This window comes from Giraffa tippelskirchi, chromosome 6 (assembly GCF_054371585.1).
Source record: "Giraffa tippelskirchi isolate mGirTip1 chromosome 6, T2T-mGirTip1v1.2.pri, whole genome shotgun sequence".
NCBI classification, from domain to species: domain Eukaryota; kingdom Metazoa; phylum Chordata; class Mammalia; order Artiodactyla; family Giraffidae; genus Giraffa; species Giraffa tippelskirchi.
Window position 1 is genome coordinate 175,203,523 of NC_137280.1, and position 24,962 is coordinate 175,228,484.

Below are 24,962 nucleotides of genomic sequence, written 5' to 3' on the forward strand. Positions count from 1 at the left end.
GAGGTGGCAGCTAGCCCAGAGCTCCTTGACCGAATTCCCCATTATGTCAGAGGCCGTCCTTTGCATCACTGCCAGGTCAGGCTGCAAGAGACCAGGAACTGGGGCAGAGAGCATGCCAGAGCGTGGTAGGGTCACATAGGGAGCTCTTTGCCTTTTATACCCGAATTACTGGTGGGGGTAAGAACAGAAAGGTTTACCTGCTGAAAGCTTCTGCTGAAGGCCCTCCCCAAATTGATGTTTGTGGCCTGTGAGAGAGTCCGCAGCTTCCAGAGAGGGGGCCTCACAACTTAAGCCTTCACCAAGTGCTTTTTAACTCATAACTGGCTCAGAAGAGGCCAACCAGCAAACTCTGCTGGCAACCAAAGCCCGCAATACACACGCTGTTAGAAGTGGAAGGTCTCTTGAAAACGACAGTATCTGCAACTCTGGGCTGCCGTTACCTCCAGAGGAGACTGCGAGCTTAGGCACAAAGAAGGGATAAAACGCCTTTTTTAGCTGAAGATATCTATTAAAAGAGTGGGGGAAACGGGCTAACCACTCCCCCCACCTCCAAGTGCCCCAGCTTTGCACTGGTTCTGGTAAGAGAGGAGGAGAGGCCCTCAGCTCCTGCTGTTCTCAGTGGGGTCCCTCCAAGAGCAGTTCTTGTATTAACCACTTCACTGTTTTGTCCCCATCTCATTATCTGTTCTTGTTAGAATCTTTATTATTCATGGATGCAAAAAAAAAATCCCCATCATTAAACCATCATAAATATTCATCACACTTTGCAACTGTGTGCATTTCATTTAACCACTTGGCAAAACTTCTCTGAAGTACCAAGAGTTTTAAGGAAATCTGGCTAATGAGACCAGAGCTCAGGAAATGCAGGGTGGCTTTCCTCCTCTCTGTTATTTGATTTTCACCTGAAAACAAAGGTAAAGTATAAATAATAATTAAAAGAGATAAGCAGAGGAGACCATCCCTTGCAGTGAAGAGCCGTGCATTCCTCAGCTTTGTCTTGATTGTGCTTTTGTGTTGAGCAGAAGATAAGAGTAAACACTGAACTACAAGAGAGGGGCTCATGAGGCTGCAGTGGTAATGGATTTACCCAGGAGCCTACAAAGGCCAGATAAAGCCCCTGCTTTGGTTAACGGGGACCGCTCTTCTCATGTTCTGTATAATTACTGACGTCAGGTTGGCATTGAGATAAGCGTGGTTCCTTTCCTGGTCTTATTATAGTAGACAGCCATCCCGTTTTTAGCGTCTGAGAAAGAATTATATCCATCTCTCTCTTCTAACCCAGTTTGTCTAAACTGCACACTCTCCATCAGCACGGAGAGCTTTGCACAGGGGTCGAAGAGAACCCGGCACACTTTGGCACAGCCAAGCAGAACTGGAATAACGTGCTCCCCGCTGCCAGCACTGCCATTCGGAGCACACAGATTTAAACCAGTGGGGGCATCTTCTGTACCACAGAGTCAGGCCTCGAGATCTTGCTTTCTTGCCCTTTCAGCTTAAGGATACTTTTTCCCCACTGAAAAGGAATTTTTAAGCGGTATGAGCTTGTAGAGAGAAAATATTTATACCAGTATGTTTCGTGGCCCCTGCCTGCACCAGCCGAAGATTCCTCCATGCCATTCTGACAGCATTTATGTTTGATCATGAGATTCCTGCCCTGCCTAATGGCTAACGGGTGCAGGAAAATATACTGGTCACCACTGAGACTGCTCAGACTTTCTCCTTTCCCCAAGGAGCTTTTATCCAGTAAAAACAAGGACCACCAATCCAAGTATTAGCCTGGCTGTTCCTGTGCATTTCGTTTGGGAAGGAAATATCATGTGTTCACAGGAGAGTGCTCGCGGTTCCCAAACAGAGGGCCAGTTAGAGAAGGTTCTCCTTGGTCTGCGCCTGTGGACTCAGAGTGGGTCCTTTTTCCTGCTACTGGTCACTGAGCTCATGTGTGGTGGTGCTGGGCCTCCGTCTCCTTTGTTGGCCCATCTCAAATACTCTCTGATTAGAGACGTGACTGTTGGATTCTTGTAACTCCTTCCTGTGCTAACTGATACGGGTTATCAGCAGACAGAAGAGGCTCTTTTCACTATTTTTTTTTTTTTCCTATTTGGCCCCATCAAAAAAAAAAAAAAGAAAAAATCTGACTCTTCAAGAAAATCAAGTGTGTCATTTTATATAATTTGTTGTGTCAGTTTATATACAGTGACCTTTGAAATACAGCAAATTTCCTCAGTGCTCTAACATTGATATTCAAAACCGGGTTTTGAAAATTCTAGCAGTGTTAATTACTCCCTCTGTGCTCCCACTGCACTTTCTTCATAGCCCTCTTATCCTATCATATTTGTTTAATAGACTGTTTTGCTTGCAAGGAACTGTGATTCACTCAGGCTAGCTCAAATAATGAGGGCTTATTTTAAGGATGCCTATGCCAATAATAGAGTCAGAATCTCACAGAAATTTCAAAATAGAAGCCAGTTAATGACCAGGCATTACAGGGACTGGAACTCAGAAGAGGTCCTGGGTTTAAGGAAGCAGTTCTATGGAACTGAACAAGGTAAAAGCTAGGGCTCTGCTGAAGAACTGTGGCCAAAACGTTTTCTGTAGACCTACTCCGTTTTTTGTTTATCCCCTTCTATCCTGACTCATTCTATTTATATTCCCTCTCAAGAGGGCTGTGCTAATTGTCCTGGGTAATTACTAAGTAGCAAGTAAGGACAGAGATGTTTTTCCTTGCCAGGACAGATATAGGACACCGACTAGCCTTTGAATTGGCTGCCTCTGAGTCAGGAGTCCCCTCGCGGTCCGATCAGCTGGGACCACGGACGCAAAGGTGTGAGGACTGCCTCCTTTCTTTTCTGTAGGAGAGACTGTGGATATGACAAGCTCCTGGGTGAAGCCACTTGGACGCCTCTTAAAAAACACACACAGTGCTTAGCACAGGTTCTGACGTATAGGAGGTGTTCCATGAAGTGTAGCTAAGTGATTAAGTGATTAAGTCTTCTTTCCTGGGGCTCGTTTTAGGTGAAGTGCAATAAGCTGCGGTCTGCCTGAGATTCAGTATCACTTATTTGCCCGCAGTGGGCAATTCTGCATTCTAAGGCAATTCTGCATTCTAAGGCGTGGGTTATCTTACTTTCTGTCCTTTCCAGTAGAGGGTTTTTTCTTCATTTATAAAAATCAAGCCATTGTGGAGGAGCCTACCATCTTATAGTATGCTGGGATGTGAAGTCTGTCTTAGTCGGCTTGGGCTGCTGTGACAAGTACTATCGGCTGGGTCACTTGAACAATAGAAACCTATTTCTCGCAGCTGGAGGCTGAGAATCGGAGATGGAGGTGCCGCACGGCCACGTTCCGGTGAGGGCCTCTGGTGTGCAGACGGCTGCCTTGCTGTGTTCTCCTTCGGTGGAGAGCAGAGAGAAGCCAGCTCACTTCTGTCTCTTCTTCAGGTCAGTCAGTTCAGTCGCTCAGTAGTGTCTGACTCTCTGCGACCCCATGGACTGCAGCACGCCAGGCCTCCCTGTCCATCACCAACTCCGGGAGTTTACCCCAAGTCATGTCCATTGAGCCGGTGATGCCATCCAGCCATCTCATCCTCTGTCAGCCCTTTCTCATCATGAGGACTCCACCCTCATGACCTAATCACCGCCCCCAACAGAGGACCTACTTCCAAACATCATCTCCTTGGGGACGAGGGTGTCAACATGACTCTTGGAGGGACACAAACATGCCGTCCGTAACAAGGCTAAACCTCATTTTAAGATGAGACAGTTGCTGGGATTCCAGCTATCCTCTCTGCTTCCCTGGAGTCACTTTTCATGGTTTCTGGGGAGACCAGAATAAACCCACCAGCTTCCACAGGAGCAAATTGTTCTGAGGAGTATAAATCTGTATTCTGGTCCCAAGGAAGTCTGGGCCTATTTCTTTAGAGGGAAGCGTGAGATCTTCACGTGAACGCCCACCGCACGGCAGGCTCTGCACGGCCGTGGGCAGGTGCTGGGGTGGGAGTCAGGGTGGGAGACCCCCTTGCCAAGACGGCAGGAGTGCTGTGCTCCAGCTCCTCCTGCAGATTTCACCGTGGGAGGGTCTCCAAATGACAACAGCCCCAAGATTCTGGGACCACATCGGGCAGCACAGACATCCAGGACCAGGGTTTTGCTGGACAAAGGCTTCTTCCTGTCTGAGTGTGGCCTTCCATCATGTAATTATCATCCAGTTGCCCCTGCCTATATATCCATCAACTTGATCAGGACAGAGAATGGGATTAGAAGCAGAAGAAATAATTGTGGTGAGTGGAAACTCCATCTTCCCTTTTGCAAATCGCCCACCTAAACAATGAATGTCTGTTCCTTTGAGGTAGGTTCTTGAATCGCTCCATATTGCTTGAATGAGAAACATTTCCTGGTACTTGGGGGCAGAGGGGTGGTGCAGGAAGGGGGCTGCTCCTGAAAGGCCGCCCCCCACTGCACACAATAACTCAGCTTCCTGCCGACTCCTTTTCTGCTGTCTCTTGTGCTTCCCCATGACATTCTGGGGAGTTGGGGGCAGTTTCTGTGGAAATATACCACTTCCCCCTCCTTCTCTCGACGGAGCTGTCGAAGTTTGGGCCAGAGCAGTGGGATACGCATGCCTGTTATGAACAACTTAGCAAAGGAGCCTGGTGTCCTCAGTAGACAGAGTAGCTGATAAATCTGTGCACAGGATCGATGATAAAAGGAAGAAAAGAAAAAAAAAAAGCAGAACTAAGAGATGAGGACAGCCAAACAGATTCCAGCTGAAACTGATTCAGCTTGCTAATGAAGCTACAAGCTGGTACAGAATTCTTCTCACTTCTCAAATCAAGTTAAAAAATTGATTCCGTGCCAGTTACAAGGGGCAGAGCTGTCACTTACCAGGGAGATTAACTTGCTTTGTTGAATACTGACAGGGACCGGGGAAGGGCAGGACCCGCACGGGATGCAGGGCCCTCTGATTCAGCGTGACTTCAACTGTGAAGCAGGAGTGAGTTGAGGGTTGGTAATCCGCACCAGTGAAATCCACGGTAAGGTGAACCCTGAGGGAGCGTTTAAGGAAGTCCCAGACCAATGTGAGTTTTTGCCATCTCTGCGGATCCCTGTGCCCTGGCCAGCTAACCCTTCGGAGACAGACCCAAATCCTCTAGTCCTCATGGTCCACATCCTCATTCTTAGCCAGCTAGACCGATCAGGTAGGTTATGGGCCTGGACACGGACATCAGGTTGGCTCCAGAACTTGTGAAGCTCTGTGGGTGGGAGAGTCAGCTGAGCTGAGAAAGACACCACGGATTCCCAGTGCCGAGTGATTCTCCCTGCCAGGGCAGGGCCTTTGCCATTTACAGCTGGGCTCGGGGAATTATCTACACCGCGGGCAGATCTGTGAACACCCGGGGGCCTGGCTGGCTGTCCCCTGGCAGGATTTCTTTTAACCATTACATGTTTGCCCTCTGGCCTCAGATGTTATCAGACTGAAGTTTAAATATATCTCAAGTGACCCTCTGTGTCCTTACACTGCTCAGAGTGGATGATGTCCAGAAAAAAAGTGCTGTGAACATAAAATTAGGAAAAAAAAAAAAAGAAGGCTACAAGCGTGAGCGTGCGTCTACAGGGCAGGGGAAATTTAATGGAAGAAGAGACGATGCACATTATTCCCCTCTTAAATTCTTCCTAATTTTTAGATAGGTTTGGATAGGCACAGAAACTGGGGCTATCTTGAGAAATCATGGCATTAATGTGTTGTTTGCAAAGTCCGCGTTTCTAATAAAACAGCTGACTCATGGACAAGAGGGTTTGGGGAAGGTGCCTCATGCCCCTCTCGCAACTGTACTGCGCTCGAAACTTCTCCAAGACGGGATAAACATGTCATTTGTTTTCATTCAGCCGGAGCTCTTAATCACGTTCCTAGGAATGAAGAGTAACAGACTGGGGGCCTCTGTCCAAATTTCAGATCAGCTTGACTCCAGTTCTTTCCCTGGGCTACCAGCCCTAAGTCGCTTTCTCCTCGCGTCTCCAGGGAAGAAGGATGGCTGTTAATTCTCCCCAAGCTTGTTGGAAAGAGCCATTAGTTTATGTTTTATTCTTCATGCCTGTAAGATCTTGGGATGAAATACTCTCAATAAACCACCAAGCCTATTACTATTTTAAGTACCTGCATCTTCCAGGAGCAGGAACACACCGATTCCCCGCAGGAGAAATAAATGGAGTCAGCTTGCTGGCTGGCACACCGTCTCTGGGAAAGAATAACAAGAGACACAGATCTTCTTGTTCTGTCTACTGCAGAAAATGTGTCCAGATCTGGGGAAGCAGAGCACAGATTTCAGAGGCGTTGTGTGTCCCACGCTCACTGCTACACAAATCAGGGGTGGTGGTGGTGTTTGGCCCGACAGAATAAGCTCTGAACACAAAAAAGGAGAGGATACTAGGATGTTGATAAAAATGCACTTTCTAAGAAGTGTGTAGGAAGGAACACGTCCCTTCTGTTATTTTAGTGACTTGTTCCATGGCTGTGATGAAAGAAAATGACTTTGGCTACCTGCATCTCAGATGAGACCAAGGGAGCCCCTGCCACTTGTGAACAAAACAGCATGCAAAAATATTTTGTTCTGTGTTACCGCTGTAATCTCTTTGATAGTTTTTTTTTTTTTTTCCGGGGTTGGGGGGAGTCCTTCTCTTTGTGTTCTTGTCAAAATTGACAGGCATCCATGTGTTACCAAGTGACGTGAAGTTCTTGCTTGAATAATCGTGACTAAAAATCCAGGATATTTCACAGCACACTATTGACTCAGAGAGCCACCCACTAGATTGAATTTTTCTGAATTAACCCTGACTGACAGCATCAGGGAGGCAGTGCTTTTACCCCAAGTTGTCAGGTCCTGCCACGTCCACACTTCGGCTCTGACGCCGGCATCCTCGTCCCAGGGTGTTGTGGTAGGGGTCGTGTTACTAAAACGGTTTCTTTTTATTACAGAAACCCCCACATTTAGGAATTAAACTGAGTCAAAAAGCAGCCGGCAGGAAGAGGAACTGAAAGTTCTTTTTATTTGACCTTCCTTCAGGGTGAACTCTAACCAATGCAGTTGCTGGGAGTAAGATGGCAGAACTCACAGGACACTTAGAACGGAACTAGGGGTGACTTTCTGTAATGAAAATCAGTGGATTCATGTTTTAATCTGAGCGTGTGCTGAGGTTCTTCGGAAGACAGTATGGTGGTCTCTGATGGGAAATGTCGGAAGGGTCGTTATGTTGGGATGTACGTGAAGCCTTTTAGTCCCCTTTCTTCTGCTGTTCCAGAAATTGTGTAGAAAGGGCTTAGAAGCTGCTTTCTGTTTGGAAAAGGGAAAGGAGAAGAGGGAACTTGCCTAGAAGCAGCATTTGCACACCAAGCTCAGTTCTTACTTAGGTACTATTTTTTTTTAAGAGTGGTTTGGCTAATCACCTCCCCCAAAGCAGATGAACCCACCATGGCGCCCTTGACCAATTCCTTGGGCAATGCAGTTTCTTGCCTTTAAAAAAAATACATTCATTCATCATCCATACTTAAAAAGGACACACAATTATTGCACATTTACTGGTAACAGGGTCCATCAGCACTTACAACTCATCTTTAAAATAGGCACACATATGTATTTAACTACTGAACGACTTGACTGATATAGCAGAATGCATCAAACTAAAAACTGGTGGAGAATACCGGCCTGATTAGTTATTTATAATCATTTTCAGAAGCGCTTGTTTTCCAGAGGGACTGTACAAAAATCATCATGCTTTTCACAGCATTTCTGCCAGCACTTTTCTGAAGTATGCTTATGTTATCAGCAGAATATGAAACGAAGCTTTGCAAATAATCTCTAAGAAACCGTTTCGCCAACAGTTCCTAAGAAACTGTTAAAATGGTGAGTGAGCAGTTCATCAAATTATCTCAGTCTCCCTTTACGGCACCTAGGTTATACACGTCCCTGTAACAAGAGATGAAAGATTCCGATCATCGTCCCTGGGATACAAGATTCAAATACACGTGTGTGCCTTACCCGCCACATTGTCTCCTTTGATCCTTTTTGTGTGAGCGCTCAGGTGACTCGAGCGTCCCGCATGCTTCTCTAACAAAGTGTGTTTCTCGCCACACTGCTCATGTCCTGTCTCTGATCCTGCCTGCTTCCCTGTTAGTGTGCAGCACTGCCTATCAGGAACTGGCCTCTTTAATCAGGGATTCACAGGCACTTTCAAAGGAGCTTAGATCCCACTTTTGGATGTTCTATACACTTTATCCCTTTGGCCTAATCTGAGAAAACATAGGCATCATCTTGGCTGAACTCCTGAGCATCTCACAATTCAATGTAGATACAGTCTTGGCTCCTGGAACACATCTATGATTATTCTCTAAAGCAGAACCTGAAATTGTCTTCATCACTTTCTCTATTTCCTTAGGGCACCATGGTGATTTCTCTGGACCAGCCTCCTCATGGTTTGTGTCAGTGATACGTAGGTTTTCTCCTCTCCAGAGTCACCTGTGATAGTTTACTCCTTGCACATTGCATGTCTTTGTTAAGCCCACCATGTGGTGTAACTCATCAAGGCTTTTCTACTTTTGTAAAAAGCTCTTAACCCCATTTTGACTATATGTATAGATAATTTCCTTTAAGCTTCCTAGTCTTATTGTTTCTCCTCTCACTTTTATTTTATAAAAATAATCTATCTCCCCTCTCATTTAGGCAGAATAAAAATGCTTGACTTTTTTTATTTTCTCTATAAATCATTACTATGTTACATTGACACATAATGTCTGCCTTATGCTGTAAACTTTACAAGTACAGGTTGTAAACATTAATGTCATTCTGCACAGCGCTGAGCACAATGTCATGATCACTTCAATGCTTTTGATGATGATGGCGATGATGATAATGACCACGTAATGCTGTTCTGGTTTGAAAATATCACATAGGTAGTCCAGTACATCTTTTTTTATTTTAAATGAGTTGTTCCTCATTCTATAATGCTGTCATTCTTCATTAGCAAAAAAGGTTACTGTAAGTTATAATTAGTGTTTAGTGCCCTGTCAAATAATTAAGTATAATAAAAAGCTTTCAATGAGTTTAATGTTAACATGGTATAATTAAAGCCAAGTCTTGAAATGCATTAGGTTGTCTATTATGTCAGACATTTGATGCTTTCTCCCCTCTACAGCTGAAATTCTCAAATTGTGCTTATAGCAATGTCATCGTCAAAGACAAAAAACTCATTATCAATCTGAGGCAGAATGGGCTTGGCAGTGTCCAGCAAGGGCCATATTTTAAAAATTAAGCAGATCATTTCTGCAAATCTACTATTTACTGATAAGGAAACAAAGATATGTTGTGTGACTTGCCCAAGGTCATGTGGTAGTAAATTACTTTTCCTTGGTAGTGAGAATTATGGCTTAGGATTATACAGAGGTGATTATTATTATTATTATTACTATTGCCATGCTCTCTTTGGGAAGTATCAGGTATTTGCATAAAATGATTATTTTTGTCTTTTTCTTGATGAGGTGAAAAAAAACAGGTGCAAAGTAAAAGACCACAGTTTGTATCGAGCTTTGCATTGAGCGCTGTTTTAGGAGGCAGGGCTTGTCACAGTGCCTATTGTAAGGCTCAGATACTGAGGCAAGGCTGAAACCTCACCGTTTTCTCATCAGAATAGCTGGAATGTGCCTAGATCCTTGGCCATTTTGAACCCTGCATTCTCTGACCTCCTCAGGCCTTCTCTTGTGCATGTCGTATTATCTTTTCTATCCACAAGGATTTTGAAAAACATTCAGCAGAGTGCAAGTAGCCCCTGAAATAAAGGCGTCATTCAAGGAACAAAGAAATAGAAGGAGGGCTCCAATTAAAATGATGAAAACCTTTCATTTTTATTTCGGTATACTTGTACGGACACGTGTATATACAAATACAGATCTCATGGGTTTGTCTGTGTGTGTTTGGTATTGTTTTTTTTTTCTTTTTTTTTTTACATTTTCTTTTACGTTTATATAATGTCAGCATTTCAAAACAGCACTGGATGAGTAAGTGCAAAGGAGCTGCAAAGCGGGCAGTACAAGCACAGGACCACACGGGGCTGGATTTCACACCCAGACGCACACACAATGAGTGGCTTCAATGGGGTGTCAAGAGTAAAGCATGGAAAGCGGATTTTGACTCATGGGTAACCTCCAACATGCCAGCATCTATTACACTGTACAGACAATGGGGGCAAGCCCATTGTAGGGAGATTTGTCTCACATCCGAGCAGCTCTGGGGCAGAAGCATGGGAAAAACTCAGTGATGCCAAACCAGAGACGGACCTGCCTATTCACGGTTCTGCGGGAAAGCAAAATGTGGGAGGAAGGCGAGAGACGAAAAATATAAAATAAAATAAACATAAGAAATAAAAGGGGGTTGTCGGCAAACGAGGGTTTTCGTGGAGGTGGTTTCCCAAAGAAAAAAAAAAACCAGCGATCACAGCTCTGGGAGCAATGAATGGAGGGAAGAAGTTTAAACCGCTTTTTGTTTTTAAATTTTGGGTAAACTAATAAAAATGGCTGCTGCCGTCGCTAAGGCACCAGAGAAAAACAAAGTCCCTGAAAACCCCTAGGTTCAGTGTGGCTCTGCCTTTCCCGGTGATGCGGAGAGGAAGAGCCCCCAGCTAACCTTCTCAAGGGAGCGGGTTTGCAATCTTTCCCCTGCTTCAGCTGCACCTGATAGCGACAAGCTTCTTCCTGGAGAAAAAGGAAAACAGTCATCCAGGAATCCCCCCCCCCAAAGAGGAAACCAAAGCAAAACACAGAACCGAGACCGAATTCCCTAAACCTTTTCAGACCAACATGCTGGGGTGGGCGGCAAACACCACAGGGCTCCAGCATCAGACCTTGAAAACACTGAGGACAAAAGGTCGATCAGAAAAAGTCATGTTGTTCCAGGTCCCAAGATGGTGGAGTCTTAAGGTTGGGAGGGCGGTGACCACGCGTGAGTCCTGTATGGAGCAGCGTCTCAGCTGCTTGTGACTCTTCTTAGCCACGTATACATTGGATGTTTCAAAGCCTCAATGCATGTTTTGTATCCTGAAAGACTATTGTTCTCACTTACAAAAGACATAAGAATCAAATTAATACTTTATTATCAAACACTATATACAACAGAGGTTGCTAATAATACAGAATTTAAAGAACGCAGTTTTTTTTTTTTCTTTTTTAACGTTTAACTTTTCTTTCTTCTGCCACCCAAGAAAGTACAGTACAAAACAATAGTCTAAACTAACACGGACTGTTACCTGGTCTATTAAAGGATACACGGTATCCACTAAACAGACAGATCCTTATTTCCCTGCTTCACGCTGCAAAGCCCTTGGCAACCAGGGGCAAATGTCGCTGGGGTTTGACTAACTGGGGCTGAGAGGCAGCGAACGCTGCCCTTCAGATTCTGAATTGGTTTTGAAATTAAAAGCTGCTACAAAGTTGCTTCCACATCCTCCTAAGCCCCCTGAGGGTTGTAACACCATCACAAAAGGCCACCAGCACTTTTTGGACAAAATGAAAACTGTCTGATACCAATCATCCTGAAAACTCCGTGGCAAGCCTTACCTACAATTACGTCACTTATAGGTAGAGAAGCACATTTTCTACTGGTGTGGATAGTCTTGCTTTTTTTTTTTTCCTTTTACATTTAATTTGTTGTGGCACAATGGTGAAGTAAAGGGGTCTAATTTCACTGTGAAAAATGAAAGACAATGGCAGAGAGGGCCATGAGTAATTATTTCATCATTTGTTAGAGACAAATGCTAGAAAAACCACAGAAGTCACCATTTCTAAAATGAAATTAGCACTGCTAATGTAGTTATGACTAAACTGGAATCATTACAGGATCGTTTGATTTCCTTGCGGTTATAGAACATGCAGTATAATTTTGGTTCTGATTATTGATCCATTTTAGAAGGTATCTTTTTTTTCCCCTCTTACCCAAATCCCACCAGACCAACAAGCCTGTAACTATTAATAAGAAAAGAAATATTACTGAGTATTACTGAGAGTTCTGAGTATATAAATAGTTAATGCAAAATAATAATAATAATCCAATGCTGTGAACTTTTGTTTCAGTGAAATGGTGGCTGCCTTCTGTGATAAGACTGCCACTCCAGAGACGTTCCTGGTGTCTGGGGGAACAGGACTAATTGCATCTGCGAGGCTGGCAACCGCACTCACATGGTTCCACGTGTGAGCAGACGGAGCCTTAACATCCGCTCCAAATGGATCAGGTGAGCCCAGATTACATTCCAATGTGTGTACAACTCTCCAGGGTGCCGTACCTTTACAGCTGCCTTTCATTCACATATTTCTCTAATTGAGAACTACTCACAGTTCTTTAGCAAATTTCCATTCATAAAGTCTGTCCATAATATGACCCCTCTTTTTTTTTTAACATGTACATTAAAAACAAAAAATTAAAAAAAAAATTCTTATTGTGCTGGAACGCTTCTGATTTTTCACATCTTACACGATCCTTGCATTTTATTGGTTTTGTTTTGAAAGGCGTGGTTTCTATTGACGTGTCCTGCCATAGCAAAAAAAAAAAAAAGCTTGATTTCTTTTCCATTGGTCTGACACTTTTCCCTGTCTTGGCTTTTGGAGTTCAAAGTTCATGACACCCTCTGCAGTAGAAACCCCCAAGGCTTGCATTTCCTGGTAACACCCCGTTGGCCGATTTACTATCCTCTCGCCCCACCCCCACAATGAAACAAGATAACCCCCCGTATTTCTAAATGTATCAAGGGATACCACTTTTTTTTTCTCACAAGTTTAAATAGGACAAGCATATATACTCACTCTCAGCATAAAGTATATCTAAATAATGTATTTTCTATTCTAGTGGATTTTTAAAAAAATATTTTGTTAAAGTCTTTGGGACTCCATCCTGTTTATCTCCCACAGATAAACACACGTTCCCCCTAGGCTTCAGGCTGTGTCAGAAAGGGAAAGGATATAAAATCAACTTTTGCATTTTCTCTTTCCACAGTTTGGAATCTTTATTCCAAATTTCCCTTTAGCCTCCCAATTGGTACAGACTGACTCTCCCGGGAGCAGGGGTGTGTGTGGGAGCCCCTGGAGTCGTGGAGTGCGGAGCTGAGTGTGGGCACTGCGGTGGGATTCGGGGAAAGGCCACACCACACTGGTGCTCCAGCAAAGCCAAATTCCATCTCCTCTGGCCCCTGACATCCTTTCCTTGGTACACATGCTCCCCCGGAAGAGTATCCAAAGCTATTCGGTAATACACTCATCGACCCTGGCTTCTCAGCCTCGGGGAAGGTCACTTTATTCGTAAAAATGCCTCTTTCAGGTTCTTTAAAAAAAAAAAAAAAAAAAGTTGTAGCACCATGGTGATCTGTATTCAAAGGAAAAAAAAACAAAATCATCTGGTGTGCATTGCCCAGTCACCAAAAAAATTAGAGGCACTCATCACACGTACATGTCTCCCACCCAACTTAGTTTTCTGCTTTCACGCTGGCTCTGTGCTAGCATTCTGGCCCCTGACCCGCCTCCTAGACCAAAGGCTTCTTTTAAGGAGCACAAGTTTTGCTGCCAAGGATGGTTTAAGACAGTCATCTGTAAAGGAAAAAAAAAAAAAAAAAGAAACCAGTGTCTCAACCTTTGAGAAGCCTGTGCATGTATGCGCTCCTAGAGGAAACGGTGTAATCTGATATCTGTCCTTAACACCTCCCCTCCGGACTCGACACGCTGCCATGGTGCCCTGCGTCGTACAGTCCCGAATGAGAAGGCGTGAACGTCGTGGGCCAGGGCAACACCCCCCGGGCCTCCCCAGCCCCGGTGGCCACTGCCGCCGTCCTTCGGGTCCACGCACCGCGTCAGCCGGCCGGCGGAGGGGAGCTCTCGCAGGAGGACGCACAGGAGCGGACGCCCACTGGGGTCCCTCCGACAATCTGGCATGTTCATCTGGAGTCCGTTTAATTTGGAAGGGGGTGAGAGAGGGCAGGGGCTGGGGCCGGGGTGGGGGTGAGGGAGGCAGGAACTACTTGAGCACACCACCACCACCACCCACCCCCCAAGCCCCAAGTTGTTGCTTAGAATTCAGGCTGAAAGAAAGAAAACAAAACAGAACAAAATCTGACATCTGCCAAGAAAAAACCAATAACAAGTCCCTTCTTAGGATGAGCAGTTAGGTGGATCTCTGGCGTTCCAAGACCCTGATGTTCTCGGTGACAGGTAGCGGGAGGAGATTGTGCTATAATGTCAAAAGCATCGCCAGGAGGAACAGCAGGATCGCCAACAGGCGGCTGGGTATCCTTGGTGTTTGGGCCGCGTTCTCGCCGCGGGATGGCTCGGCTGACTCATGGACGGTGTCATCTGTTCAAACAGAAAGCACACGTTCTGGTGAGATTTCACATCCTTAATAACTCTCTCTCTTGCAGCAGCAGCCTGCTGTTCGCAGACCTCGCCACCCTCTGCAAAGTAGGATAATGAACCTTGTGCCACCATTGACTTTCATGTCTGCATAATCACTCATTATTTACAGCAAACAAAAGGAGAGGCAGAGAAAATTGGACTTTCTCGGCAACATGAACAGTGCACGCGCGGTAACCTCTGTCCCGTGAGCTACTCTGGTGCGCGGGCAGTCAAACACGCCATGCGCAAACCTGACATATGAGCGGGCCTTCTAAACCCAAGAAGCCAGGGAGAAGCAATTACCAGGGTGGGGGCAGGCGTGGCGGGACGCAGTTAATACTGGCATATTAGTGGTTAACCGGAACAGGGTGCCCCTTTCCCTCTTTTTAGCGGTTTCATAGGATTAGTGTTGAATGTCTGGTTGCTGGACGTCTAGATGCATTTTCAAAGATGAAGAATTAAATGATAAAGGAGCATTTTAACTCAACGATACGTGATGCTCGCTGAGCCTAAATAAATCGGTGCCCACTGGCTTGCCTGCCATTAGGAATCAATTATAGTGCTCTTTCTATTACAGCCCCTGTATCTTCAGGATTAAATGACTGGAACTTGACTATTTTTATCAGGCTGAAGCTGGGCACATAAATCATGAACGTGGATGCAAATTTTCACCTAAATAAAATGGATTAAGTGAGGTAAGCCTCTTTTATGTAGCCATCAAGTGTTCCGGAGTGGCATGATGAACAGGCTTAACTTCGAGACAGGAACGCTACAGCAATTAGCATCCAAAGGTGGACCTCCCTAGGCTCTCGCTCTTGTGTTGCCCGCCTCCTTCCTTCCACCTAGCCGCACTCCTGCTTTTAGACCCGGTGATCCCTGAACTGCACTGGGGCCACCAGCGGGGTTCTCTGGCAGACTTCATTTTAGCATCCGCTGGGCTTCTTGTCCGAGCTTAGGGATTGGCAGGGTGGGTTCACTCAGTGGTCAGTCAGAGGGAAGGGTAGCAAGTGAGACTGTCCTGGTTGTTCCCAACTCTGCAGACCTCAAAGGATCATCCCTAAACCCCAGCTCCAACCCCTTAATGGATTCACTCTCTTAAATGCATCTCTGTTTTCACATCACATCACATGCCTCTTCTTTACCAGGTGGAGCACGCTCCCTTGTTATTTGTCCTAAAGCAACCACCTTTTAGGCTCAGGCTGGCTTCTCCTTGAGCTGGGCACTCGTGGGCTGTTTCTGTTCATTGCTTTCTCTCCTTCTATCAACTCAGAAACGTGTCTTCTCAGCACTGAGGCTTCTGCTCTTATCATGTTAGCCTGTCCCCACGGGTAGAAAAGGCTGCATCCTTGTGTCAAATTTGCTCTCCTCTCCTGGACCTGAGCAAACCTGTGTGGAATACCTAGTAGCTGAGGAGACTAGGAAAGGTTAGGAAGCAAGAATGGGGAGTTAAATGGATGCAGAGGAGAAGATAAAGCCCCCGCATGATGTAGTCAAAGACTTGTGGACTCTCTGCCCTGCTCTTAGCCTCGCAAATGAATTAAATCTGGGGTTAGGAGGTAGATGTAAATGCCCTTTAATAACCCTGAAAAGAAAATCCAGATCACTGTCGTGAGAGTACCAATCCATTGTTATTCGGAATAATGGAGGACTGTGAAAGAACCATAAACCCTGAGGACTCTAAGGGTTCATTCTGAAATACCACTCGTATTGATACACCTGAAATTACATCAGCCATTGGGTTCCTCTCTGTCTTATTTTCACTAACCTATTAACCAATCCTCTTCCTTGAAAAGTTGGGTAGTGTAGTGATGAAAGGTACCCAAGTAACAGGTACCCAGTAAAGGTGCCCAGTAACGCTCAGTGAACTTGAAGGGGGCCCACCGTGCCCACGGGGTCAGGGTGCGCAGCGAGGGCTGGCCGTGCCCTAGGCCCCTACGGCACAGATGGGAATGAACCCTGCGGACCTTTGAGAGGAAACCTTTGGTTTCCCACATGAGAGGAGCCACGCGGCCAAATGTGCCTTTCGAGCCTAGTCTTTTTCTAAGCAGCCAACCAGTAAGTACCGTCTTGGCCTCAAAGGAAAAAAAAAAAAATCAGTCCCCTTAGGGCATCAGGGTTCATCATCTCTTCTCACCAGAACACACTAGTCTGGCTTGGGATTCTACGAGCAACCTGTGATTAAACAGGGCCTCGGTGTTGGGAGATCCCGTGGCCTCCAGGAAGCAAGATGAAAACCAGGCTGTCATTTGGGTGAGTCTGAGCAAATTTCAGAATTCTAAAGAGGAATTCACAAGCAAAATCTAACCCAATAGAAATTACACCTAAACATGAGAGAATTTCTGAAGCTGGTAACAGTGAGCGTGGCTTGGAGGGAGAGAACACCTCTCTTCGGAAGCCGAATCCAGTCTCGCCTCCTGGCTACAGGACTCCACGCCACGAGGGTGTCAGTGGTTCACCGAGAGAACACTGGCGATGTTTTGGAGCATGTTCTGTGGCGTATTTCTGCCCTGAGATCATCCTGTATCCCTGATGACAGGAAACTGGCAGGCAGAGTGTGCAAGCAAACAAAAAGAGGAACACATTCCGAAGACAGGTGAATTAGTATGCATTGCTGAGAACATGCAGCGGAATCCTTTCAGCCTTGCTGGCTTCATAAAGTCTGGTCTACACTCAACCATCCAACACAGTGGGGCAGCTGCAAGCCTGAACTTCCTGAGGAACATGGGGAAGTAACAAGGCTGTTATTATATTCATACAGCCATGGCTCATAGCTCAACCTTGTCTTACTGTTTTAGTGAAGATGCTCACCAGAACACCCTTAAATGCAGTCCTCACTGCCTCAAGGACCTTTTCTTACATGTACACCTGCACGTCCATCCCTAACACACAGGGTCTGACCACAGTCTGTCCAAGTTTTGCAAACTTGTATCAGTTATGAGTGCATAGATTTGGGGGCTGTTATGGATTTAAATGCCCAATGAAAACACAGCCTGTTCCCCAAAGACTGTGAATTATGTTCACATATGAATGCATCTTAGGATCCTGCACTTTTATCATTAGCTGAATTCAAAGGTAATTTTCCTAATGTCAAAATGGTCCTCCGTGTGCCTCTTTATTACCAATAAAAAAGAAAAAACACGCAATCTGTTATATTTCTAAATAGTCTCTTGCTTTCTCAATGGGCAATGGGATTTACCTGGAAAAAAGATTACTGGAAAGCTCTGCCTACAGTCTGTAACAGCGTGCATCAAAAAAACAATTCAGGGTAAGTTATGTCTGTAACAGGCCCAACACCAGTGGTCAGCTTCCACGCGACTTACGAACAAAGCCACAACGATCAAGTTCTCTGCATGGACATCTCTGTCAAGCAATGGTAAGAGAGTCCTACGTGTATACAACGTAGGAATGGGAGTTGAGAAATATCTAACACCTGGATCTGGGTATAACCAGCTCAGTCACCAAAGGGAGAGTGTTGACTCCGGGGTCCTTAAAAAGAGACCTCCGCTCACTCACAGGTCCTACCACGGCCCATGTCCTCCCTCCTGGGAGGAGTCTGGTACCTTGAAAAGCCACAGGAATGCTTCCAGATTTCCAGGACACAATTAAAATGTCTCCCTGTCAGCACTCATTCCTTGCAACTTTTCTAAGGCAGCTAACGGATCCCTGGGGAGCCACTAAGGCCTCTGAGAGCTTATTGTACACGCCTCTCCTTTGCACGAGAGGCCTGCCTTCGAGAAACAGGAATGCCTGGAGAGAAAGCCTGGCTCTTCCTGTCAGTTACAACGTGGAAGCTCTTGTGTGTCTGGAGGCACCATGTCTACTCAGGGTACGTTTCCCTAAGGCCCACCGACCGTGTGTCCCAGCAACAGTACTCAAAGGGTAAAGCGGATGTCACAACTTGTTTCATGTCCAAGCCCATCAGAAAGGCGAGCCCCACTGCAAACAGGTGGGGAAAATAGTCTGTTTACGTAAGAGGGGGCTTACACCTTTCTGGGAAGAGGAAATAATTTTGTCCTTAAGCTTTGAGGGCTTCCCTGGTAGCTCAGTTGGCAAAGAATCTGCCTGCGATGCAGGAGACCCTGGTTGGATTCCTGGGTCAGGAAGATCCTCTGGAGAAGGGATAGCCTCCAGTATTCTTGGGCTTCCCTGGTGGCTCAGCTGGTAAAAAATCCGCCTTCAATGCAGGAGACCTGGGTTCAATCCCTGGGTTGGGAAGATCCCCTGGAGAAGGGAAAGGCTGCCCACTCCAGTATTCTGGCCTGGAGAATCCCATGGACTGTAGAGTCCACGGGGTCGCAAAGAGTCGGACGTGACTGAGAGACTTTCACTTAAGCTTTTAGGCAGTCCCAGGAGATGGGTAGGGACACAAGTGAGGATCTCGAGCAAGCTGGCTGAGGAAAGGCAACCACAGGTAGGAGGGAGGGTGTACGGGGCTGTGAGGCGCACTCCTCAGTGAAGACAGGACAGAAGGCTCCCCACCCCCACCTCACAATCTAACTGCATTAAAGAGCCGGGCTGAATTCAGACCCAAATAAACGGAGAGCTTACAGATTTACACTATCCACAGTAGGCTGCAGTGCAAATGCTTCGGTGATTCCTTTAGTGGGTTTTATTTTTCTCCACAGTGACGGGAAAGTTTGGGTGTGTGGAAGACAAAAGTAGTAGAAAAATTTATTTATCCTTAATACTTGTCTTGCCTCGGTAATCAAGGATCACATTTGGCACGACAGACTACTGTGGATACATTCGTGGCAGCAGCGGGTGAGTGAATTTGTGGTGTTAGGAGGCAACATGATTATCCTTCTCCAGGCCTACTTCTATTGACAACAGCACAGATAATATTCGAAATAAAATGAAGTCCTTCAGAGCAGTTCAATGATGCCTGTGAATTTCTAGAGAAAACTAAAGAGGCTGAATTAGTTGCTATTTTGTGCAACAGTCTGATTACTTTTATCCAAAGATAGGGATCTAATATGAAATTTTTATAAGCGCATACAGTAGAAATTTTCTTTGAATTATACGAAAACAGGTCCATTAATAGTCACAGTGATTCACCAGCATGCTCAGAGGATGTGGTAAAAAGAAGTGAGACTCTAGCATTCTGATGGGGCTTCTACACTAGGATGCTGCAATATATCCAACCCACGTCGAGAAAAGCAAAGTCGTAATTTGTCTAACATGCATTAATTACACAGAGATACTGGAGGAATGAGGTAGAAATAAGTAACATTAGCATCGCTAGCAATGAGCAAAAGCAGGGCAACTACAACATGCAAACGTGCAGAGAGAAGGAAGGAAAAAAAGTACGGAGGTACCAGAGAGAGAGATGCACTTGTTAAAAGAAATTCTCTAAGCATACTAACCTGCTGGTTCTAATGAATTTTCTACTTTGTCGTTAACATCGAAAACACGATCATGAACACCTATAGTTTTCATACAGCTATCTATAACAAAAATAGAGATAACAGCCAAATATGTTAGTGAAGACACCCTTTAACTCCCGTTTCTTTTTCTTTTTTTTTTCTTTCTTTCTAATTTTTCCTCTTATTTACGGAGAGATTGGTTTACAATCAGTGGCATGTATCCAAATGCCAGAATTGTTCCCATTTGCTGTGCACGTACAACAGTCTAAGAAACAACAAGTTAGCAACTGCTGTGTACTTAAAAGCATCATGAAAAAAAAACGATGAGAAAAAATATGATGGAAACTGAAACATGGAGGTTGATATACAAAACAGATACCACACGGGATTTACAGTAAAAACGGTTCTACCGCCGTGAACCAGACCACACAGTCGAGCATGCGCAGTGAAGCCACCCGCAAAGACGCTCATTCGAGGGAACTTACTTGTTGGCCGCACAAAGACTTTGAGCTTTAGACAGGACCGCCTTCCGTTATCTGGGATTGCAGAGGCTGTGGAAGAGACAAAAAGAGAGAGCAAGGGAGAAAGAGAACACCAGCAGATTACTCTTCATTTTCAAATGCAACGTGTCTACAGTAAATTCTTTCCTGAACAACAGGAACGTACTCTTAATTCTTCCCAGAAGATGAAACAGAAATACTTCTCAGATGGACATTGACGGCTAGAGAAAAGGGCTGCTTTCCTATGCCTATCTTTTCTTTTCCATGGGATGAAGGATCACGCAAGAACACTGGTAATCTGCAGAAAAATACTTTGGATTCTTATGTCAAAGGCTCTTCCTTTTATCTTGCTCTGCAATCAGTTTTTTCTAAAATAAAAAGATAAAGCTTGAGTCCCCGGGCTACCCTTTCCTCCACTGCAGGAAAGAGGGCCCACACGCCCCCCGGAGCCCAGGGTGAAAGTGCTGGTAAGAACCAATAAGCGACAGTTACAAGGCCAACTTAAACATGACCCAGTTCTGCCGGGGAAAGCAAAGCTTTGTCTGTCCTGAAAGCCTGTCTGTCAGTGTTTCGCAGGTAATTCAATTTGAGGTTTTACTCCGAACTTGGCTCCACATTCTATATGACTAAACCGAGCCCAGCAACTTCTATCAGGCCGTTATAAGTACAATATGCTATTGAGAAAGCACTGAATTGCAGTGGTACATTTATTTTTTAAAGACTCGCCACAGACAAGGATGGAATTAATAAAGTGGGCTTACCAAAACATGACAACATGTTTCAAGTTATAAATCATTTGAGGAAGAAACTTTCTTCTCCTTTTCAAGATAATCAGACTGTAAACTTTCCTTCTGTTTGAAAGATTATCTCCCCTCAGTGCACCCAGCATAATGTCAAAGGGATTTCCAAGGCAGTAAGACCCTTAACAGTCACATATGTTTACAAATGCATCCTAGAAATGACAGCAGTTACAAAAATGGGTGCTGCATACTTCCCTCCCTGTGTGTCTGCTTCAAGTGTTCTCTTTGTTCAGAAAAAGCAGATGCTATCAATCAGTACGCACATGGCTCAGTTAGTTTGGTAATACCCTCAGCTCTCACCCCTCTGTTCTTACTGTCCCTCACATGAGGAGCCCAGAAAATTAATACGCTGGTTTTGTAGGTGAGAGGATTCAAGCGGCAAAAATTCAAGACTAATTTTCCAGCCATCTCCTTGTGTAACCCCAGGCCCACACCCTGGAGGAAAACCGAGCAAGTCACCACCCAAAGGACATCAAGCTGGAAGGGACCCTGGTGTCGCTCTTTAATACCTGTTGAAAACTCTCTTTAATTCTTAGACCAAAGTAGATACAGGAGAGACGTTTTCAGCCCTCCCCGTCTTCCCGTCCACTCCGACAAGCAGCTAAGAAGTGCTAACAGCTGGCTTTGCCGTAGGCGTTCATTAAATCAAAGTAGGAAAAACTCCCTCTACTGACATTTACAGTAACTAGTGTGTTATTTGGGGTATAATATTTGCACTCTGTGGTTTGATGCAGGAAATAGTGTCCTTCCTGTGGACCTCCGACTGCAAGTGTGCATGTCACAAATGCAGTGCACTCAGGTGATTCCAATTCATTAGAAAAACTACGGGTTCTTGAGATGGTTCATATCTTATTCATGAGGGGTGGTGTGAAACATTGACACATGGATATTTACGCTGCTATTCTATTGGTTTCTGCGCTGGGGTGAACTTACTACAAGCCTCACATACTTGATTTTGCCACATGCAATAGCCGATTCTACTGACGACACTGTAAGATACAACAAGCTCAAGGCAAGATTAAATGTCTGTTTTAGTGGGGGAACTTCTTAGAGTCGGTACAGGTTTTTCAGATATATATATATATATGTGTGTGTGTGTATATATGAGAAATCCTATTGGCCCAGACATAAAAATCACTGGGGCACACTGGAATAACACCAACAGATGATAAGCTGTCCAGGCCAGAACTGGAGAATTCTCTCACCAGTTCGCAAAGAGGAGCAGTTAGCCCTAGCTGCTGCATGAGCTCCATTGTTCTGTGGATTAAGAGCATAAAATGCACTTATTTATCTAAAATAAAGACGGCTCTTCCCCACCAGACTTCCCCATTACTTCCTTATCTCTTCTCTATCACCAGACAAGCTCTGTGACGATGATCACATGACAGACACCATACGGTGCGGTTTGACTATCACACTCTAACCCTTGGACTGACGAACCAAGACCAGAAGCACATCCTGTGAGCACACAGCGTGAGCTAGGTCAGTTCCCTCCACAGCCTCTGACCTGAACCTATGAAATAACCTCTTAACCCTTCGTGCCAGCCTGAGAGGGTGTGCCTTGAGAAGTCAGGATTACTCGGGTTCCTTAGCTACCACATTGCAAAACAAAAAAACACCAGAATGCATGAAACCCTTTCCCGTATACCAGCATAACTCAATCTTTTATTCAAGGTTTAAAAACTGTGGGACTGTGGCTTTATTCCACGTCATGTTCCAGGTTAAGAAACTCCCACACCTCTTGGCTGACAAATAGAGGGTGCCTTTATACTGCTTACAAATAGTGATTGTTAATTATTAGTAATATTTGAAGATATAAAGTAATGTAAGAGTACTTTAGTGGTCACAAAAAAGCAGAGACTTCAGCACTAAAAACACAAGAAGACACAGAAATTTAAAAATGTAATAGTCATACAAGTAAATTTATAAGGAAAATTCTCTAGGGATCAATGATGAGCAAGATTGAAGACAGATATAAGTAAAAATTTAAAATGTGCCCAGCCTTTGTGAGGAGGTAGGTAGAGTTAACTTCTGTGATTCTAGAGAAATCACTTTATAATCAACCCTATTTTGGTTAAAATTTATATGTAAATTCTTAATGGTGCTTTCCTTGGAAAATTAATAGTGAGCATTTGAAAACTGAAAGTACTTACAACCATTTATTATATATTACTGCAGCTTTACCTTTCCACTCCATCCATCCACTCAGATGCTTTCAGAATCCCTACTGTGTACCAGTTGCCCTGCTAGGTCCTATGGACACAAAGGCGTGTAAGACGGGCCGATTCTATCCTTGCGCTGTGCTTATCTCAGCTGGGGACACGGAGAGGACACACGGCCTAGCGCTGCCCTCCTGGAGACCAGGGGGGACTCTGTGTGGTGACCGAGCAGGAGTTTCATCTGGGCGTGTGAAGGTGTGACGGGAGAGTTTGCCAGAGAGAAGTTTACCCAGGCCTGACAGGTCCTCCAGAGGCCAGCCACAGCAACTGGGAGGAAAAAATGAAAACACTTCATCCATAAGTTCCCAATTAGAGTTTTAGCAACCAGAAAGAGGTATTAACCGGCAACAGGTAAAGAAAACCCAGACCTGAACTCTTCCTATAATGATATTTGGATTTCCTATGCTGGGGAGGGTGTGGAGGAAAGGGAACCCTCCCAGCTTCTTGTTGGGAATGTAAATTGGCACAGCCACTATGCAAAACAGTATGTGTCTGCTTAGTCACTAAGTCGTGTCCAACTCTTTGTGACCCATGGACTGTAGCCCGCCAGGCTCCTCTGTCCATGGGATTCTCCAGGCAAGAATACTGGAGTGGGTAGCCATTCCCTTCTCCAGGAGATCTTCCCAACCCAAGCATTGAACCCAGGTCTCCTGCATTGCAGGTGGAGTATGGAGGTTCCTTAAAAAATGATTACCATATCATCCAGCAATCCCACTCCTGGGCATATTGGGAGGAAACTGTAATTTGAACGCATACATGCACCCAGTGTTCACAGCAGCACTATTTGCAATAGCCAAGACATGACCACAACCTAAATGTCCACAGACAGATGGAAGAATAAAGAAGATGTATGTACACACAGTGGAATATTACTCAGCCATAAAAAAGAATGAAATACTGCCATTTGCAGGAACATGGATGGACCTAGAGATTATTATACTAAGTGAAGTAAGTCAGAAAGATAAATACCACATGATACTACATGTGGAATCTAAACTATGCAAATGAACTTACTTACAAAATAGAAATAGACTCATGGACATAGAAGACACACTTATGGTTACCATAGGAAAAAGGAAGGGGGGGTAAACTAGGAGTTCGGGATCAGCAGATACAACCTACTATATATAAAATAGATGAACAACAAGGTCCTAGTGTGTAGCATAGGGAACTACAGTCAATATCTTGTAAAATCACAAATGGCAAAGAATGAAATATATATATATATATAACATATATATATATAGTCAGGAGGTAGGTAGAGTTAATTTCTGTGATTCTAGAGAAATCACTTTATAATCAACCCTATTTTAGTTAAAATTTATATGTAAATTCTTATGTTGCTTTCCTTAGAAAATTAAGTGAACATTTATATATATAAATAAATAAATAATATATATCATTTATAAATAAGTGAACATATATGTATATATTTATATATAAAACTGGATCACTTTGCTATACACCAGAAACTAACACAACACTGTAATATCAACTATGCTTCAATTAAAAAAAAGGATACAGATTTTAAAAATAAAATTTGTCAGATCAAAATGAGAAATTCATCTCACATCTCAAACATTTGTCACATAACCCAAATTCATATCCCTTTATTCAGTTTACTACTGAAATTGTACATTTGGAGTCGGGCTGGGAGTAGGGGTATTGGGA

General features: G+C 44.6%; 1 protein-coding gene across 5 annotated transcripts in view; it reads right to left on the minus strand.

The window, feature by feature from the left end:
* Window positions 1–13,954: 13,954 nt before the first annotated feature.
* EFNA5 (ephrin A5) overlaps window positions 13,955–24,962 on the minus strand; it is a 288,894-nt gene continuing 277,886 nt past the window's right edge. For 4 of the 5 annotated variants that reach the window (XM_081505332.1, XM_081505334.1, XM_081505335.1 and 1 more), the window contains 3 exons: window positions 20,258–20,323; window positions 19,773–19,853; window positions 13,955–14,370 (listed from right to left, as the gene is read on the minus strand). In XM_081505332.1, the coding sequence (XP_081361458.1) occupies window positions 14,249–14,370; window positions 19,773–19,853; window positions 20,258–20,323 (269 nt within the window). In that variant the 3' untranslated portion in view covers window positions 13,955–14,248. The remainder of the gene's footprint in view (window positions 14,371–19,772; window positions 19,854–20,257; window positions 20,324–24,962) is intronic. The other variant, XM_081505333.1, reaches the window with a different exon arrangement.